Source organism: Topomyia yanbarensis, unplaced genomic scaffold (assembly GCF_030247195.1).
Source record: "Topomyia yanbarensis strain Yona2022 unplaced genomic scaffold, ASM3024719v1 HiC_scaffold_5, whole genome shotgun sequence".
In the NCBI taxonomy this organism is placed as follows: Eukaryota; Metazoa; Arthropoda; class Insecta; order Diptera; family Culicidae; genus Topomyia; species Topomyia yanbarensis.
Genome location: NW_026683713.1, coordinates 429,059 through 446,340, shown reverse-complemented (window position 1 = coordinate 446,340; position 17,282 = coordinate 429,059). Strand labels below are relative to the sequence as shown.

Genomic DNA, 17,282 nt, shown 5'->3' with positions numbered 1-17,282 from the left:
TCGAAAAGCATTCTGCTGCGTGAAAAGTTGAAATTAAAAAGTTCAAATTCAATTAGTTCGAGGAAATTTTTGAAATAGATAAAATAATAGATAAATGAAGACCAAACCCTAAGAGATTGGCGAGTTAAAATAAAACTATCAATTGCAATTCCCCTTCCTACCGCCTGTCACATAATAGACTGACTGGCTTCTGAGGTCTAGCTGTAAACTTTTCTAGTACATCAAAGCAAAATGAAAACTAAACGATAGTTTCTGTCACACAACTTACTAACCATCTTCCTGGTACTGCACTGAATTTTGTTACCGAAATAAATTCCCTCGAGTGTCGCGCCTTTGTGAACATTCCTTTCTCAGTAAGCCTACGAGAAAATCAAAATCTACAAAAATGATCAAACTTATTCATGACCCTGAAATCACATCCAATGCTACTCCTTAACACTAAAGAAAAACAAACTGGTTTCCATTTTTTCTCACTATACTTTTTACCTTTACTATCTTGAATTTACTCAATTTGAACATTTATTTGATTAAATCTTATGCTGTTCATTAACTCTACTAGTTAGTACAGATATCTAGTTATTTCTCATACACTTGACTTTGCTTGTTTTCATTCTAGAAACTTGCTCTAACCGAGACTCAAAACTAAACGGTTGAACTGTGCAAATACTGCATCGACTTCTGCTTGAAAATACGCTACTGCACGAATCGGTCTGTGCTATACGAATCTGATCTGCGTTCGTTCTATGCATACTGAGAGGAAAATAGGAAAAAGGATGGGACGGATAGCCGATCATTTGGACGAGAAAGCAGAATCCCATAGAAAAACTCAAACTGTTCATTGGAGCGAAATAATAAGTCCTAATGAAGTAGACAATAAATTATGGTGCCAACCCGAATGAGGTGTTTCGTCAGCTGAAAAAAAACCTGGTCGCCTTCAGTTAGCGCATTAAGTTGTATAAAATTGAATTTGTCTTATCTTTAAGAAAATATTTACAAGCATCTGTCTGTAGGCTCTCTCCTGTGCCGTTCCTCGTAAATCTGTTCTTATTTGTGGTACTACCATCTGTTTCGCTAATAGATTCAAGTGTGTATATTATTATTGATGGACGATTTTTACGAGTTTGTAGCTTCACCTAAACACTTTTGCAAGTATGCTGTCGCTGTATATTTGCGAGAAAAAGAAATATTCCTCTTACAACTGAACCTTAAACTATTCCGTAGATCTATGTTGCTATATTTTGATGCATGTTTCATTGACTGTGATTTCCACAATAAAAATCAAAATTGGTTTTCTTTCTTGCGTGCGAAGAAATTTTGCGAGCGGAAAGATTACTTTCCATCACAATCCACAAGGAAAAGATAATTCTAAGGGTTTAGAGATCTGTGAAGAATGCTATTGTTCTTCTGCACTTGAAAAGTTTTTACTGGAGAAGGAGTAAGCGCGGGTTTCGCACAGACAAAGAAAGGTAATCAAACTGCACGCCTACTGTCTCTGCTGGCGAACTGATCTGGTCACTCTTTCGGTGGTTTGCTGTGTCCCCTCTCTCTCTCTCTGACCAACCACTCTCAAGATTCCCCTTTTCACTAAAGATTCTTCACTGCTGTCAATAAAAATCGCCTCCAAACTGCGTCTTCCTGGTGAATGATTTGTCTATATACTTGTGTTATGCTGTGTCTCTCCTTCCTTCATTTCGTTACTTCCTTGGTTAGCTTAATAAAAATACGAATGCTCCTTCTGCTTGTTTCACTTCTGACGCCTATTTTATCAGTCATCCTTGCTCAAAACATATCTTCCTTGCTCTGTTTTACCTCGTCTGTCTCTGCCTCAATCTCTCCGACTGATTCTGACCTTTTCTTCTTTCTTTTTTTGCAACACACCTAATAAAAAGGCAAAAAATTAAGAAAAAATATTTATATCACGCAATTAGATATGAACGGGCAACATTGACTGAGTTGTAGAATAGTAGAATTAGTGGTAATAGGGATATTTCGGGACACACACAATGTCGAACTGAATTGAAATCGGCTATCCGAATTAATCATAAAATCACTGACAATATCTGCCTGGAACACATTTCCTATACCTGTCTCAAACATCCTTCCGTTCTTGCATTGAAAATTTTCATGGATGGATAATTTTATGATTTGAATTTGATTGAAGTATATCAATCAATTTGTCAAAGTTAAAAAATATTACATATTGCTGGAAAAGTGTATTACCCTCACAAAATAATGTGAATCGCTTACTTCCCTGGAATATAAGAAAGCTCATTCATTGGAATTGTATCCTTGAAACAGCAGAAAATAACTTGCTGGCAAAGAATCACGGCTAACAAAGAATCGAATTGTAAGAACGGAACTACCTTTCCCCTACTGCTGAACAGGCTATCCATCGACAGTAGGAAAACATTAAGAAGAAATGAGCGAAACCATAAACTGGAATCACTTAAGCATGGAAGACGCTGTAATCATCATCTTGCAGGATATGGAAAGTGAAAACAGCACAATTTTTGCAATCACGCAACATAAAAAAGTAACAAAATATAGAAAATATTTACCTGACACGATAGAGCGTGCGTCCCAGCCTCATCCTTGTACTATAAACCGTTTAGTATCGACGATTACCTCCAGCGGCTCCGTAGCCGCCACCGCTAGCACCGAATCCACCCTGGTTAGCTAAAAAAATCAATCAAAACTATGGAACTCTAACACCGCCAATCACAAGCAATAAATACCGTCGTACGACTCCATGCCGTAAGGTGCCGATCTCTGGTTGTTGTACCCTCCGGCTCGCACCGGACCGGCATTGTATCCCTGCTGGTAATTATTTCCAAAACTGTTGCCGAAATCCGCGCCAGTACCTTGAGCTCCCCAACCACCGGTTTGTTGACCCCATCCTCCCTGAGTGTTACATCCATGATCCCATGGGTTTCCAGCCTGACTCCAATTGCCACCGCCAGCGTTGTAGCCACCGCCATTGCCGTATCCACTATTGTTGAATCCACCCTGCTGCTGGAAGCCACCGCTGCCCCAGTCATTTTGACCTCCGCGCTGGCTCTGCCCCCAACCACCGCCGCCACGTCCTCCAGTCTGGCCCCATCCCTGCGATTGACCGCCTCCGCGCTGTTGATTACCCCAGGCTCCGCCACCACCACCTCCACGACCGGTATCACTCTTGTACCGATCCATCTCCTGTTTCGGCAGGGCTTTCTTCACATCCAACATCTTGTTCTGGATGGTGTGGCTTTTTTGGACTGTAGAGCATACGAGTCATATTATTAAAAATGCAGTCTCATTCACTAGCAGACTATTATTAGCATAAAATAAGTAATGTAAGCAACGACTAAGGTTGCTGATAATCTAACAGTTAAATTTAAATATTTGATCGATACGTAAACTGTCGCTCTGCGTATAATTGTCCCATATGCATAGAAATTCCCACAGCAGCAGTAAACGACCTCGAGTTATATTAATTTATAAGACAAGCAAAAAAATACATACGAATAATCTTGTCCACGGGATCATAGTCATCAAATTCAACGAATCCAAAACCACGCTTTTTGCCATTCTCCTTGTCGGTTACAATGCAGGCCAGGATCACGTTACCGAACTTGCCGAAATATTCCCGCAGGTGTTCCTCTTCGAAATCATCTCGCAGTCCTCCGACGAACAGCTTCTTCACCGAAGCTCCCGCCTCCGGTCGATTAATGTCCTGCCGGGGTACAGCCCGTTTTGGTTCCACGACACGGCCATCAATCTTGTGCGGACGTTTACACTGGGCCTCATCGACCATGTACGACTTTGAATAGGTGATGAAACCGAAACCGCGGCTGCGTTTAGTCTTCGGGTCTTTCATCACAACAACATCGACGACCTTTCCCCACTTCTCGAAGTATGCCTTCAGCGTCTCGTCCGTGGTGCGGTAATCCAGCCCGCCGATGAACAGCTTACGCATGTGCTCCGGCTCCCGGATTTCCTGTAGAGAGGTAAAGAACAAATAGGATGATGAGCATATTCTGGATCTTTTGGGGAAGCTACAGCACTATACATTCAATCGAACTGCTATATATTGGTATCGACGTATTGATTCCCTTCTATGGTCACAATTTGAGCCAATGCGTTGAACAAAGATAAAAACTACTTTAACGAACGACTTCGAATCGAATGAGCAGGTTCATTACCATACTTAGATTAATTTCAACCGCAACGCAATTTTTTATCCATGAAAACCACTAGACTTTGTGGAACAACTGGTCGGTGTTAAGTCAGACCGGACCAAGTAGCATAATATTGATTTCGAGAAAAATGGGTTTCAAAGTTTGAATCGCTGCATCCTCTACGTTATAATTGGAAATTATTTTTTGCCATAATTCTTGTTTATGGTTACATATTTCACATTTGGCAAAAGTGGAATGTAGCAGAAGAAATTCTTTATCCAGTGTTATCATTATCTCATTTTTTGATGTTTTGCGACTTAGTCCGGTCTGACTTAACACCGACCAACTGATCAAATGGAGCGCATAACATAATATACTATGTTCACATTATTGCAACGTTAATGTAGGGAGTAAAAGAGATAAACTTCTTACCACCAAGTTGGTGCTAAACCGGTGTAGTACAATTGTGTAATATCGTTCCAACATTTTCCTTTCCGTCGAAACTTTAACAAACATCTCAAGTAAAAAGCTGAGTGCATATAAAGAGAGTTACGACACTGTCAAAATTGGAGCAATTATTACTTGTCAGTGGCATTCCAAACGAGTCAAATTCATGTATTTTAGCAGGTCGTTTGTTCGTTTGGAATATCACTGATGGGTAATCATGACAGTTGTCTTCACTCTCCTTACACGCCAAAATAAAACAACCTACAGAATAAGTTCTTTTAAGTTAAATTTAGGTACTTTTGAGTTGTGCGTCGCTTTCGCACTTATTAGTGTTGTCAAAAACAAAACGAGAGATTCGACTCAGTCGAGGTCTTGCGTGCAGTAAGGTACTTTTGAGTTATTTGGGGTATACTCAAAATTAGGTAAATTCGACTTAAATTTAAGTAAATTAAACTCAAGGTTGAGTTATTATTTTTGCGTAGTTAAATGGAAACTACCTTCAACACGGTTTACCTAATTTTACTTTCCTGCACAAAACCCCGAGATTGAGTCAAAAGTACTCAATTTTAGGTAATTTTTCGGTGGCGTGTACATACACTGTACATACAAAGCATTTTCATTCGGTATAAATTCAAAAGTATTAATCAGAATGTCATGCGAGATAGGTAAACGAATGTAGTTATTTGCAGCACAGCACAATGGTCCATTCAGAAATTGCTTAACGCAAAAATTACCCAAAATTGACTCCCCCTCCCACCATGTAACAAATTGTCACAGATTTCTTCATCCCTCCCTCCCCTATTAGGTAACAAATTCTTTAAAAAAATTCTTTAGTAAAATATGTTACGCAACGTTGTAGTTTACTCCCCCTCCCCTATATATCTCAACGATTCTATCACATTTACCCGAATGACATTCGCCCGAATGCCACATGAACCCGAATTCAATTCGCCCGAATCCCATTGACCCGAAAAACATCGATATGAAAATACACCGCAGAAAATTAAATTTATTTAACTGAAATACAATTTTTATTTGATTTACATTCAATCCTAAGAAGAAATTTCATTTTTATTTTGCAGCGTTTGGTGGAGCAATGAGAGCGCAAGTTAGTCCAAGGCCGATGATAGGAGGGGTAATGGCAGAATAGTCTATGCGGACCACCAAAACGCCATGGGCGAGGAACAGGGTGTGGGTTGGGGTAGGGTTAATGAATTGATGTATACTTGACGAATAATTGCGCTGCAGAATGTGATGAAAATGTGCATTGAACACTACGACTGTTGGCTGTTCAGAAATAAATACAATATGTTTCTCCATATGGTTTGATAGCTAATGTATGTATTTTGTGATTATGTGATGCCAATTTATAAGTGTTGAAAAATTCATTTTATCCCGGGGTTTTATCAAGTTTGTGAGACCGCAACCGTAGATGTGCGTGGAAGATCGCGAAAAGCCCAAGCGCTTGTATGTTCACGTGTTTGTCGCGTATGTCAGAACGTATGTGATTTCGCGTGTATAAATTCGATTTTGTAACTGTGTGGCCATATGCATATTCGCGTGTGTTCTTGAATGATCGCACGGACCATGAGTTTGTTGCTTAGTTTTTAGTGTACGGTTCAGGTACTAGAAGATAATTCCCCCATAACACTAGAGTTCCCTGTCACGTTTCCATGGAATGTGTTGTCTAATGAATGAGCCTCATTATTGGTGCAACTGAAGACATGAATCTAGGCTGTTAAGAACGAGGGCAGGGGCATCCTGACGTGACCGACTCATGATCGCGCGAGCGGTGGGTTGTTGGCGAGATCGCGAGTATGTGTGGATGATTACAATTGCATGTTTGCGTTTGTGATCCGGTTTGTGCTATCGCGAAGGCTAGCGGCGTTTGTACGTTTTGAATGAGATATTATGAGTGTATATGAGAGAATATGCAATTGATTGTGTTAGTGAGTGTTATAATGAATCTAAATTAGGATATAGTGATAAAAGGAAAAAGAACATGCCGAATTAAAAGAAAAAAAATGAAGACATTAAGTAGAAGCGTATAAATTGACTGATATTTTTTTTTGGTTTACATGAGTAGTGGAAAAGCAAACTAATAGAAGAAAAACAAAAACAGACAAATGAAGTAGAAGAAAAGAACGAGAGGGACGTATTCTAAGTTGCTTATATTTGGGAACATAGCCACTTTATTTGACGGTTTGGTTCGCGTGGATGATGGTTCTTTAAAATTACTAGGCACATTTTGAACATTTGACTTGATATGATCCTAATACTTTGGATAGTTCACTTAAATTTTAAATTCAATACATTGTGCAATTGAATGATGTTTACTTCAGATTTGGGTTTAAATTGGTATGATTCGAGTACTTTGGCTAATTACCTTAAGTTTTAATGCATTGTGCAAATTGAATGATATTTAATTTAGATTATATGTAATGAACCATCAACTATAGGATACTACTTCGGTCTGGATCTAGTTGAATAGATAGCAAAAATAATTCAATCTTCCAGTCGTCAGGGTATTCCTTCTAGACCTGTGCGGCACCGCGCCACGCCGCCGCCGCCGGTAATTTTTAACGTACGCCGACGCCGAACAGTAGCTCGGCGGCGCGCCGCCGATGCATTTTTCCCGCGCCGACAATTCGCGAGCTCTAAAATTATTGGTTCATAACTTTATCCACAAATCTAGGAACATTGTCTATGGACCGAATATACGACGTTAACTGATTCATGATTTATCACGTCTTGATCATTATTTGGTATTAGTGGTCGTCAATTGGATTACAAAATTAAAATAATCTGGATATTTTCTCGAAAACCATTACACGACACTCGCTATATAATTCAAAAATCCATTCTTGCTTCGTCAACTGGTTATGATTGTGAGCATATAAGTTTCAATTCACCATTCGTGTGCGTGAAATGGTCCACAAATTAAAAAAGAAACTTCCACTTTCAAGATATATGTGCCTGAAATTTACCAATATGTGCCTGATCCTAATCTTTGCACCTAATCAATTTCACTGGAACGCAGTGTATTATTCATTGATTTTTTAACCGATTCTTAATTCCTAATATGCTACACACGATTCACCAGTCGAGCTCGTGAAACTGTTCATGATGTAATTTTATTATACTTACGTAAAAAAATACAAGGAACTCAGACTATTATTCATGGATTATTCGCTCTGCTTTTTGGTTTTGAAATTTCTATGTGAGCTATTGTGTACAACTGCTAGCAACCAGTCTCATAGGCACGAGCATTAGATACAAAGATATTACTAGGACCTGTAACCCTGTTATTCCTTTGTTAAAATTCAGAGAAATGTTCGGAATTAAATGAAACTGCGCTGAGCAAAATACATTACGTTAGCACAATTCATGTCCGTGAAATAATTTAGAAAACTATAAGACATGTGACTCTGTGTAAAAAATCCAACGGTAAGCTCAAGACTAAAATATCAAGATAACACGACGAGAATTTACGAAAATCCTTGCACATCGTTCAATTCTTGACTGTTTTAGTCAATAAAGTTAATACAAATCAATGTTTCATCGAGTTATGAATTAGAATCATAAAAGTATTAAACATATTCAGACACAACCACCTTTGAGTATAATGTCATCTTTTTTTGCGTGAACTAGTTTTGTGAAAACATAAAAATTATTTTCAATACGTGGTTTATTTATAATTGATTGAATCGTTACCTATTTTAAAAAAAATTTCTTGAAGAATAGTTGAGCAAAGTGATCTTGACTTTTCGCGACGCTGGTGCACAGATGTGGCGATGCAGAGGGTAACATTTCTAGTCTCATAAATTATGCATCGTATGATCTAGCCCCACTCAAGAAAGATTTTCAGTGATTTGCACCAGCCCGGTATCACAGACAAATAAGACGTAACACGAGATGAATTTTCATCACTCGTAGAAAAAAAAGGTCGATTTCAATTACAAATCGGTGGCGTTAGTGAAGAGATTTTGACACAGAGCTAAATGCGTTACTTAGTTTCCGCACCCACCCGAAAACTTTACGGTCTTTTTAATCTAATGCAAACCAAAACAAACAATATGGGCCGGAAATGTGAAATTCATTCTTGTCGAAGTGCCCAAGTGGGAGGTTCACAACCATTTCTTAAGTTACAACCAGAGTTAAAAATATTCAAATTCATTGAACGAAAATTGATCATATTCAGCCGCATTCATTTTCAATATTCAGCGACGCAGCTGAAAACGTCAAACGAACAAACCGCCCATTCATCCATGCAGATTTTCATTCATTTCCGATTATTACACGAAGCGACCGTGCAGTAACGAATCAAATGCATCAAAGTAGGCCCTGGCACAATATAAGCGATGATGATTGTTGTTTCAGTTGCTTTACCGGCATTTGAAAACATTTTCCTAGATAATTAGTGAATGAATATATTGTACGATATTCAACTGAATGATTAACATGGATATTTGATGAATATTTTTTCTATTCACCGCGAGTCGCATCAGGTTCATTTTCAGTCGTCAAAAACAGATTCGATTATTTTTAACTCTGGTTACAACACGATGCCAATCGATGACTAAGCACATAACAGTATGTTAGTAATTTAATTGATTCGGTGTATCGAATGTATGCAATGGATTAGAATTTGTTGGTCCCCGGAACTGCTGGAGAAATTGGCAAGGTGCAGGTGCTACCAAAACTAGAGTTACGCTCAGGTTATTTTCAATCAGACTTGTTTAGTGATCAGTTTCAACCTAACAGGAGCTAACACGTTAAGTCGTGGAATGATTATGATTGATAGTAACTGTATATTTAGGTTTCGTCAGGGTGTCGAACTGTATGATTGCAGCACATCGAGCATACTTTGCACTCAAGATAGAAGCAGATCGTACGTTGTAAGAAAATGTAGTACCAGGGAATCGTATTCCTTATCATTGTGGCGATTTTGTACTTACAAGAAGTAAAAGTAAACACCAGCCTGGAAAATGAAGTAATGTGTCTACCTTGAAAGGTGTCCTTACATGATCATTAAAAGTGACATTTCTGCGCAGTAATACCAATAATAACGCCTCGTGTTAGGGTACCTGATATCTGCGGGATTCTAAAAGAGCGATGGTAAACAACCCAGGGACAACTTGACAGATAGTGCTTGTTTCATATATGCACCACCGATTTGATGGTGGCGCTAGTATGCCTTCTCTGTATGAGTACCACGAACAACGAAACGAAAAAGTTTCAAGAGAAAAGCGTGTTTCGTTACGTGTGTTATGAACGCCGTCAATGCGGCTAGAACAACATTTAGAAAAAGCTTATTCCAAAATGTGAATAAAGAAAACTATTATTAGAGAATAAATTTATCCCTAACTGAAAACCATCAGCAAAGTTACATAAATCTTATTAATATTTAGCTGGAAGTCTGTTTTTAACAACCGGCTCTCTTCCTTCCTAAACATGTTTTGGATTTCTTGTTGTGTGAAGTTTGAAATCGTTAAATCATTGGTGCTTTTTATCTCGAGAATCGTAAATAAAAAACATTTTGGCCAATGAAAGTACATCACCACCCAGCTTAACAATTCGTTTTGAATAGAATTTGTGTTTTTATCAGAATTCTAGCAGCAAAAAAAATCACCATATCACCCCCAAAATTTGCTTATGAATTCAATATATTGGAGCTGTCAATTGTCCCCGGGCTTACGGTAAAGATGACTAAATAGAAACAAAAAAACAATGAAACGACAACAATTAATTTCCTCGAACAAAACAAATTTTTTTTACCGTTGCTTAATTTCCCAAATATAGAACAATAAATAATTATTATGGGTCATTGAAATACAGTCGTTACTCTGCACTCTTCAAATTTGTCCATTGCAATCATTATTTCATGCGAAGTCGTAGTATGCGACATCGACAATTTTTCTATTTCGTTCTTCAAATTTTACAACTGTAAAAATCGCTCCACCTTTCATTTATTATCTTGCATTTGGCAAGCAGGGTGGGCACTATTGGAGCTCCAGTTGAAAAAAATTCGATATGGTTGCGAGAATTACATTTTGTGCAATGTGTTCAACAGATGTCGCTAGTACATCGTGGGCGATGATTTTTTTAGATTTTCTATAAGCTGTAACGTTTGTTTGTATGTATGAAGTCTGTTACAATAGAAACCGAAAATTTGGGAAAGGAATTGTACAGTCAAGAATTTTTTTTAGTTACATAGGCATCAATATTCGTCACGCCGACACACGCCGGCGCGCCGCCGCCGGTGGGATCCAACGGCGTGACGCCGCCAACGCCGCCGCCGCCGGCCAAAAATGTCGCTTACGCCGCCGCCGATTAAAAATGCATCGGCGCACACCTCTAATTCCTTCGCTTATATACACCAACTGAATCACGCGCCGTGTTGCTATTAGATTCTAGGGACCAACAGAATCCAAGGTCTCCAAGCTACAAATCCTTAAGCATAAAAATTTGCAGTCTGAAGTCCACCACCAAGTCCACGGAGAAAAGTTAGTATTGTTGAGTATTAATTAAACAACACACATGTAACATGCGATAAAACTACTTGAAATCATCTAAGTGCCAAAAAATGATATATATTTACCACTAACGACAATTGCATTCCGTTAAAAGTTTCTCATGCTATGCTGACCGGGAATGGATGATTGACGTGCGTCGGTAAATTAATCGTACCTTCATTTATCCAATCCGAATGAATCGAATCGAATGCACGAATTGAACACTGGTAAAAAGCGATCCCAAGCCAATCGGCCACGCCAGTGTGCACATGCTCTTAGCTGACTGTTAGTTTGGGCTGGTGCAGAGTATGAAATAACACAAAACATAAAAAAGGCGCATAATCCCTCTCGGTCTCCTCGATGCACCACTATCGAGGGGTAATGCAATAACCATCTTAAAGCAGTTGTCTGCTGAAATATGCTTGAAGATGTTTGCAGTACCGTCAAACCCGTCAACCTAGGAGAGTGGCATTCAATCCTAAGAAGAAATTAGCACTAAAGCTATACCTTTTTTTTTTTTTATCTTAAAATACGTTTATTTAGGCCCAAATGCTGTAGCTTAACGAGGCCGATAATTCATTTTTTTTATATTACATGTCACATGTTAGTGGGGGAAGGGAAAGCCGTATTTAGGGGCGGCTTGCTCCCCTCTTATGTAAGTAAAGGAAAAAGGTAGGAAGTGGGATACATATTGTGTAATTGACATCGTCGTTTGCTGATTGATCATTGTGGCGGATATGCACACTTTGTTGTAGTGTTGTAGTTTCCAGCCTGTAATCGCAGGGGCGAGGGGAGGGTCGATATTTCGGATAATTATTGGCACTCTATATCATCTGCATGTGCGGTATGTCATGATGTTCTGGATAGACGGTTATCAAGAAGAGTGTGCACCGAAGACTCGTGAAGCAATGCCATATTGTAGATACAGGGATAGGTTGGTGAGATTCTACTGTGAATGAGAGAGGGTAAAATGTATTAAACTTGGACATCAATGGTTTTCAAAAAGATATAGATAAGAAAAATATAGGGGTGGTCACGGCTTGCCAGGACGTCCCGGACTGGCACATAGGGTGATCTACCTCGGGCCCGAAGGGAATCTATTAGTTGGGACCTGGCAACACAGTACTCTGCGCACAGCCAAACAACATGCTCGATGTCGTGATAGCCGTTCTCACAAACACAATGATTATTTTCAGCAAGCCCTATACGACGGAGATGCGCGTCAAACGAGTAATGGTTGGACATGATCCTTGACATCGTACGAATAAAGTCCCGGTTCACATCCAACCCCTTAAACCAAGCATTCGTTGATACCTTCGGGATAATGGAATGTAGCCACCGTCCCAGATGCCCATTGCTCCATGAGGTTTGCCAACTATCGAGCGTCCTCTGACGAGAGATACTGAAAAATTCGTTGAAGCAAATTGGTCTTTCGTAAGTGTCGCCTTCTAATGCGCCCACCTTGGCTAAAGAGTCCGCCTTCTCATTGCCCGCAATAGAACAATGTGACGGGACCCAAACCAAGGTAATCTGGTAATATTTTTCAGATAAAGCACTCAGATATTCCCGTATTTTCCCCAGGAAATACGGTGAGTGCTTTCCAGGCTTCGCCGCACGGATGGCCTCAATGGAGCTGAGACTATCCGAAACGATGAAGTAATGGTCTGAGGGCAGGGTGTCAATGATCCCGAGAGTATACTGAATGGCAGCTAATTCTGCGACGTAAATTGAAGCAGGATCATTGAGTTTGAATGAGGCAGCAAGATTTTCGTTGAAGATACCGAAGCCTGTGGACCCGTCGAGAATTGATCCGTCGGTGTAGAACATTTTGGCGCAGTCGACTTGATGGTATTTGTTATAGAAAATATTTGGGACCACTTGTGGGCGAATATGATCCGGAATTCCACAAATCTCTTCCTTCATGGATGTATCGAAAAATACAGTTGGATCAGAAGTATCTAAGAGATGAGCACGGTTGACGTTATATGTAGTTGAATTGATGTTCTGTGCCATGTAATCGAAGTACAAGGACATGAATCGGGTCTGAGAATTAAGCTCGACAAGCCTTTCGCAATTTGCAATCACCAATGGGTTCAGAATATCGCATCGAATGAGCAATCGATATGAGAGGTCCCAGAATCGATTTTTCAGCGGAAGAACGCCCGCCAGCACTTCGAGACTCATCGTATGGGTCGAGTGCATGCAACCCAAAGCAATACGCAAGCAACGATACTGGATTCGCTCCAGTTTGATGAAGTGTATGTTCGCAGCGGAGCGAAAGCAGAAACATCCGTACTCCAACACTGATAATATCGTTGTTTGGTACAACCTGATTAGGTCTCCTGGATGGGCACCCCACCATGTTCCAGTTATTGTACGGAAAAAGTTGATCCTTTGTTGGCACTTCTGTTTCAGATACCTAATGTGACATCCCCAGGTACCTTTAGAGTCGAACCATACCCCGAGATATTTGAATGTTGAAGCCTGAGCAATAGTTTGATCCATTAATTGAAGCTGTAGTTGCGCTGGTTCACGCTTTCTAGAAAATACGACTAGCTCAGTTTTCTCCGTGGAGAACTCGATACCCAGTTGGAGAGCCCATGCAGACAAATTGTCCAAGGTATCTTGCAGTGGTCCTTGCAAGTCGACGGCTTTAGGACCTGTAATAGAGACCACACCGTCATCTGCAAGCTGCCTTAGCGTGCAGGAATTGACAAGACATTCGTCAATGTCACTCACGTAAAAATTGTAGAGGAGAGGGCTTAGACATGAGCCCTGGGGAAGGCCCATGTAGCTAAATCGTGATGTCGATAAATCGCCATGCGAGAAATGCATTTGTTTTTCAGACAACAGGTTTAGCAAAAAGTTATTTAAAATTGGCGAAAGACCATGCTGGTGCAACTTCTCATAAAGAATGTTGAACGAAACTGAATCGAAAGCCCCCTTAATATCCAAGAATACTGATGCCATCTGCTCTTTGTTAGCATATGCCATTTGAATTTCTGTTGAGAGCAACGCAAGGCAATCGTTCGTCCCTTTGCCTTTGCGGAAGCCAAATTGTGTATCTGACAGTAAGCCATTTGTTTCAACCCAATTGTCGAGCCGAAACAGGATCATTTTCTCGAACAACTTCCGGATACAGGACAGCATTGCAATCGGACGATACGAATTATGGTCGGAGGCTGGTTTTCCTGGTTTTTGGATGGCGATGACCCTCACCTGTCTCCAGTCATGTGGGACAATGTTACCCTCAAGAAACCTATTAAATAAATTCAACAAGCGTCTTTTGGCAGTCTGGCAGATTCTTCAATAAGTTGAATTTAATTCTATCTGGCCCCGGGGCTTTATTGTTACATGATAAGAGAGCTAGTGAGAACTCCACCATCGTAAACGGTGTTTCGTTCGCGGTATTGTAAGGCGACGCGGCGCGGTAGATTTTCTGTGCCGGGGCGGAATCCGGACAAACCTTCTTGGCGAAATCGAATATCCAACGGTTTGAATATTCCACGCTCTCGTTAGTACTGTTTCGGTTTCGCATACGTCGGGCCGTGCCCCAAAGAGTGCTCATCGATGTTTCTCTTGTTAACCCGTCGACAAACCGGCGCCAGTAACTGCGTTTCTTAGCTTTCATTAAATTTTTCATTCGCTTTTCTAATATCGCGTACACTCGATAACTAGCAACTAACCCGTCGTTCCGGAAAGTTTTATACGCGGCAGCTTTCTCCGCGTACACGTCTGAGCACTCTTTGTCCCACCACGGGTTGGGAGAACGTTTTTGGGTGTTCACGTCGGGTACTCGTTTCGTCTGAGTTTGAATCGCGCTATCGAGAATCGAGTTGGACAAAAACTTATATTCTTCCTCCGGGGGAAGTATCTGTGTTGAATCGATAGTTTTGGATATCTCAGCAGCGTAGCTCTTCCAATCAATGTTTCGTGTGAGGTCATAGGGAACATTGATTGGTGTCGATGGTCTTGAACCAGTGGTGATTGCAATTACAATTGGTAAGTGGTCACTACCGTGGGGATCAGATATTACCTTCCACTTGCAATCTAACCGTAGTGATGTCGAGCATAAAGATATGTCCAGTGCACTTGCTTGCGCAGGTGGTCTAGGAATTCGTGTCATTTCCCCTGTGTTCAGAATTGTCATATTGAAGTTGTCACAAAGGTCTTGAATTGTCGAAGATCGATTATCGTCGTATAGACAGCCCCACCCCGTACCGTGAGAGTTAAAGTCTCCAAGAAGCAGGCGGGGCGAGGGAAGGTGTTCAATCACGTTGGAGAATATTCGATATCCCATCATGGCCCTAGGAGGAATGTAAATAGAAGCAATGCAAAGATCTTTGCCTTTGATTGTTGTTTGACAAGCGACAACTTCAATGCCTGGCGTCGAAGGGAGGTTGATTCGATTGAAGGAGTAGCACTTTTTGATCCCTAAAAGTACCCCCCCCCCCATATGAGTCTTCTCGATCCAAGCGGATAATGTTAAAATCGTGGAAGTTGAGGTTTATATTAGAAGTTAGCCATGTTTCACATAGGGAAAATGCATCACAATGATTGTAATTTAGCAAGTGTTTTAATGAATCAATTTTGGGGATAATACTTCTGCAGTTCCACTGTAAAACAGTGATCAGATCCCTGATTCCGTCTAATAAGTTAGCCATCGAAGGATACGATCGCTGTAAGGAGGGGCCATTGTTCAGTCAACTGTTTTAAAAATGTTCTTACTGTTGGTAGAATAGCAACCAGCAAGCTTTTCATAGGATCGGTAATGTTGAAAGCTGTGAATATCCAGTCCACAATGTCAGAAAATTTAAGGAATCCCGTTTTAGGTTGAGTTTCTGACTGTAAAATTGGAGCACTTGGGATTTTTGGTGCCCCGGGGAGTGGTGGGAACTCCTGGTTGTATCTCAATTTCCCAAAACCAGGAGGTATTATCTTCGGATTTGTACCAGCACTTCCAGTTGATGAATTATTTTTATTTTGTACCCTTGTTTGGGACAACCTAGGACCCTTACGAGGAAGTTCAGGTGAGTTTTGATTAGGTCTTTTCCTAGAGTTTCCAAGCGGAGCCAAAGAATGCCCCTCGCAAGGGTCGTTAGAGGCGTTATCGTCAGTTGGCAAGAGAGCGAATGGGTTTTCGGAGATAAGTGGAACAGCTCTTTTAAGCATTTCTGCGTAAGAGCGTCTGGAGCGATCTTTGGCGGATCGCTTCAGTTTATCCGCGCGAAGTTTGTACGTTGGGCATGTCAAAAGTGCATGCGGATTCTCCCCACAGTAAACACACTTCTCAGCGGGGCTACTGCAAGTATCATCCGCATGGCGTTCCCCACATTTACCGCACCGTTGCTTGTTGCTACAGTAGGTGGCCGTGTGACCTAGCTGCTTGCAATTGGAACAATTCATGACCCGCGGTACAAACAGGCGTACAGGTAGACGAGCTCCTCCCACTTCAACGTAGCTCGGAAGTGCAGATCCGGCGAAGGTTACGCGAAACGAGTCTGATGGATAGTAATTACCATCTTCGATGGACTTTGAGTGCAATTGCTTGCACTCCAAAATCTTAACTGATTGAAGGTTAGGGTCCTTAAAGCGGCCAGCCCCATCATTCATCAGATCATCGACAGTTAGACCCGCATCACTTACCACACCGTCGATCTCCACATCACGAGAAGGGATGTAGACGCGATACTCCAGCGTAAAGAGGCTATTGCTAACGATATCATTGGCCTGTTTCAAGTCAGTAACGACTACGCGCAGTTTATCTGACTGAACCTTTTTAATCTCGGTTACGGCCGAGTAACGTTTTGTCAGCTCCCGTGCAACAGTTATGCTGTTTAACGGTTTATTTTTGGGCCGAAAGTATACCACCCAAGGACCAGCGGATCCATCCTGGTAAACCTTGACTCGGGGGGGCTGTGAGACATTGGGGGAAAGTGGGGGAAGTGGATCGACCATAACATTATCTGTCTCAGTATCAGATATACGTTCTTCTTCTTCATAATATTCCTCTTCGGAGGGTGATCCTTCTGTTTGTTCCATTTTGTTGCGGGAGCAACACGCTCGACCGCACTGTTTAACTTAAATCAAAATAAAAAATCAAAAGCAATAAAAAGAAAAAAATCGATAAGAAAAGTAAAAAACGAAACACTTCACCAGTTGG

At 40.8% G+C, this 17,282-nt stretch overlaps 1 protein-coding gene across 1 annotated transcript in view; it reads right to left on the bottom strand.

Moving 5' to 3' along the window:
- Positions 1-457: 457 nt before the first annotated feature.
- Positions 458-17,282, bottom strand: part of LOC131695707 (heterogeneous nuclear ribonucleoprotein 87F-like) — a 39,166-nt gene continuing 22,341 nt past the window's right edge. The window contains exons 2-5 of the mRNA XM_058984202.1: positions 3,502-3,976; positions 2,736-3,254; positions 2,559-2,676; positions 458-1,878 (exon numbers count right to left, since the gene is read on the bottom strand). Of these exons, the coding sequence (XP_058840185.1) occupies positions 2,609-2,676; positions 2,736-3,254; positions 3,502-3,976 (1,062 nt within the window). The 3' untranslated portion in view covers positions 458-1,878; positions 2,559-2,608. The remainder of the gene's footprint in view (positions 1,879-2,558; positions 2,677-2,735; positions 3,255-3,501; positions 3,977-17,282) is intronic.